General features: G+C 61.4%; 1 protein-coding gene across 1 annotated transcript in view; it reads left to right on the top strand.

The window, feature by feature from the left end:
- Nucleotides 1-52: 52 nt before the first annotated feature.
- LOC103801732 (transcription factor HES-1-like) overlaps nucleotides 53-777 on the top strand; it is a gene marked incomplete at both ends in the record, with an annotated part of 1,059 nt that continues 334 nt past the window's right edge. Inside the window, one exon of the mRNA XM_009074156.1 lies at nucleotides 53-140. Within this exon, the coding sequence (XP_009072404.1) occupies nucleotides 53-140 (88 nt within the window). The remainder of the gene's footprint in view (nucleotides 141-777) is intronic.

Here is a 777-nt window from a genome sequence, read left to right on the forward strand (position 1 = left end):
GCGGGGGGAAACGGCGCTGCCGGGCCGCTCTGAGCCCCGCCTGTTCCCGCAGAGCTCCCGGCACTCTAAACTGGAGAAGGCTGATATCCTGGAGATGACCGTCAAGCACCTGCGGAGCCTCCAGAGAGCCCAGATGACCGGTGAGTCCCGGGGGAGACCGGGAGAGGGAGAGCTGGAGCGGCTCTGCCTGCATCCCGGGGGCTTGGGGCATCGCGGTCCCTGCCTGCATCCTCGGTAGAGAGGGTGACAGGGACACCGGGCTCTGCACCTGCATCCCCAGTGGGTGATGGAGGGAGAATACTGTGTGCTGTACTTGTACTCCTGGCACTAGAAGCCAGTGGCTCTCCACCTGTATCCTGGGTACTGGCGAGTCGGGGGGGCACAGTGCTCCATGCCTGCTGCTGGGGGTGGTGAGGGGTAGCATGCTCTTCACTTGTATCCCCAGTACAGAGGGGCTCAGAGGGTCACTGTGATCTTTGCATCCCTGGTGCTGGAAGGGCTGCAGTCCCAGCTTGGTTCACCTCTGCTAGTGGAGCTGTGCTCCCCACATGGATCTGTTTTGGGGATGTGGGAGGCACAAGAGCCACTGGGGGGACTGTTTCCAACCTGGATCCTTAGTACAGAGGGGGGACATAGGAGGACTCTTGGAAGTTGCCTGTTCCCCACCTGGGTTCCTGATGCTGGTAGACTTGGTAGCAGAGGGGCTGTGCTGTCCATCTGAACTTTTGGCACCTGGGAACACTAGACACACTGCCAGAGGGGCTGCTTTCCCCCCTT

Source organism: Acanthisitta chloris, unplaced genomic scaffold, assembly GCF_000695815.1.
Source record: "Acanthisitta chloris isolate BGI_N310 unplaced genomic scaffold, ASM69581v1 scaffold35194, whole genome shotgun sequence".
Taxonomy (NCBI): domain Eukaryota; kingdom Metazoa; phylum Chordata; class Aves; order Passeriformes; family Acanthisittidae; genus Acanthisitta; species Acanthisitta chloris.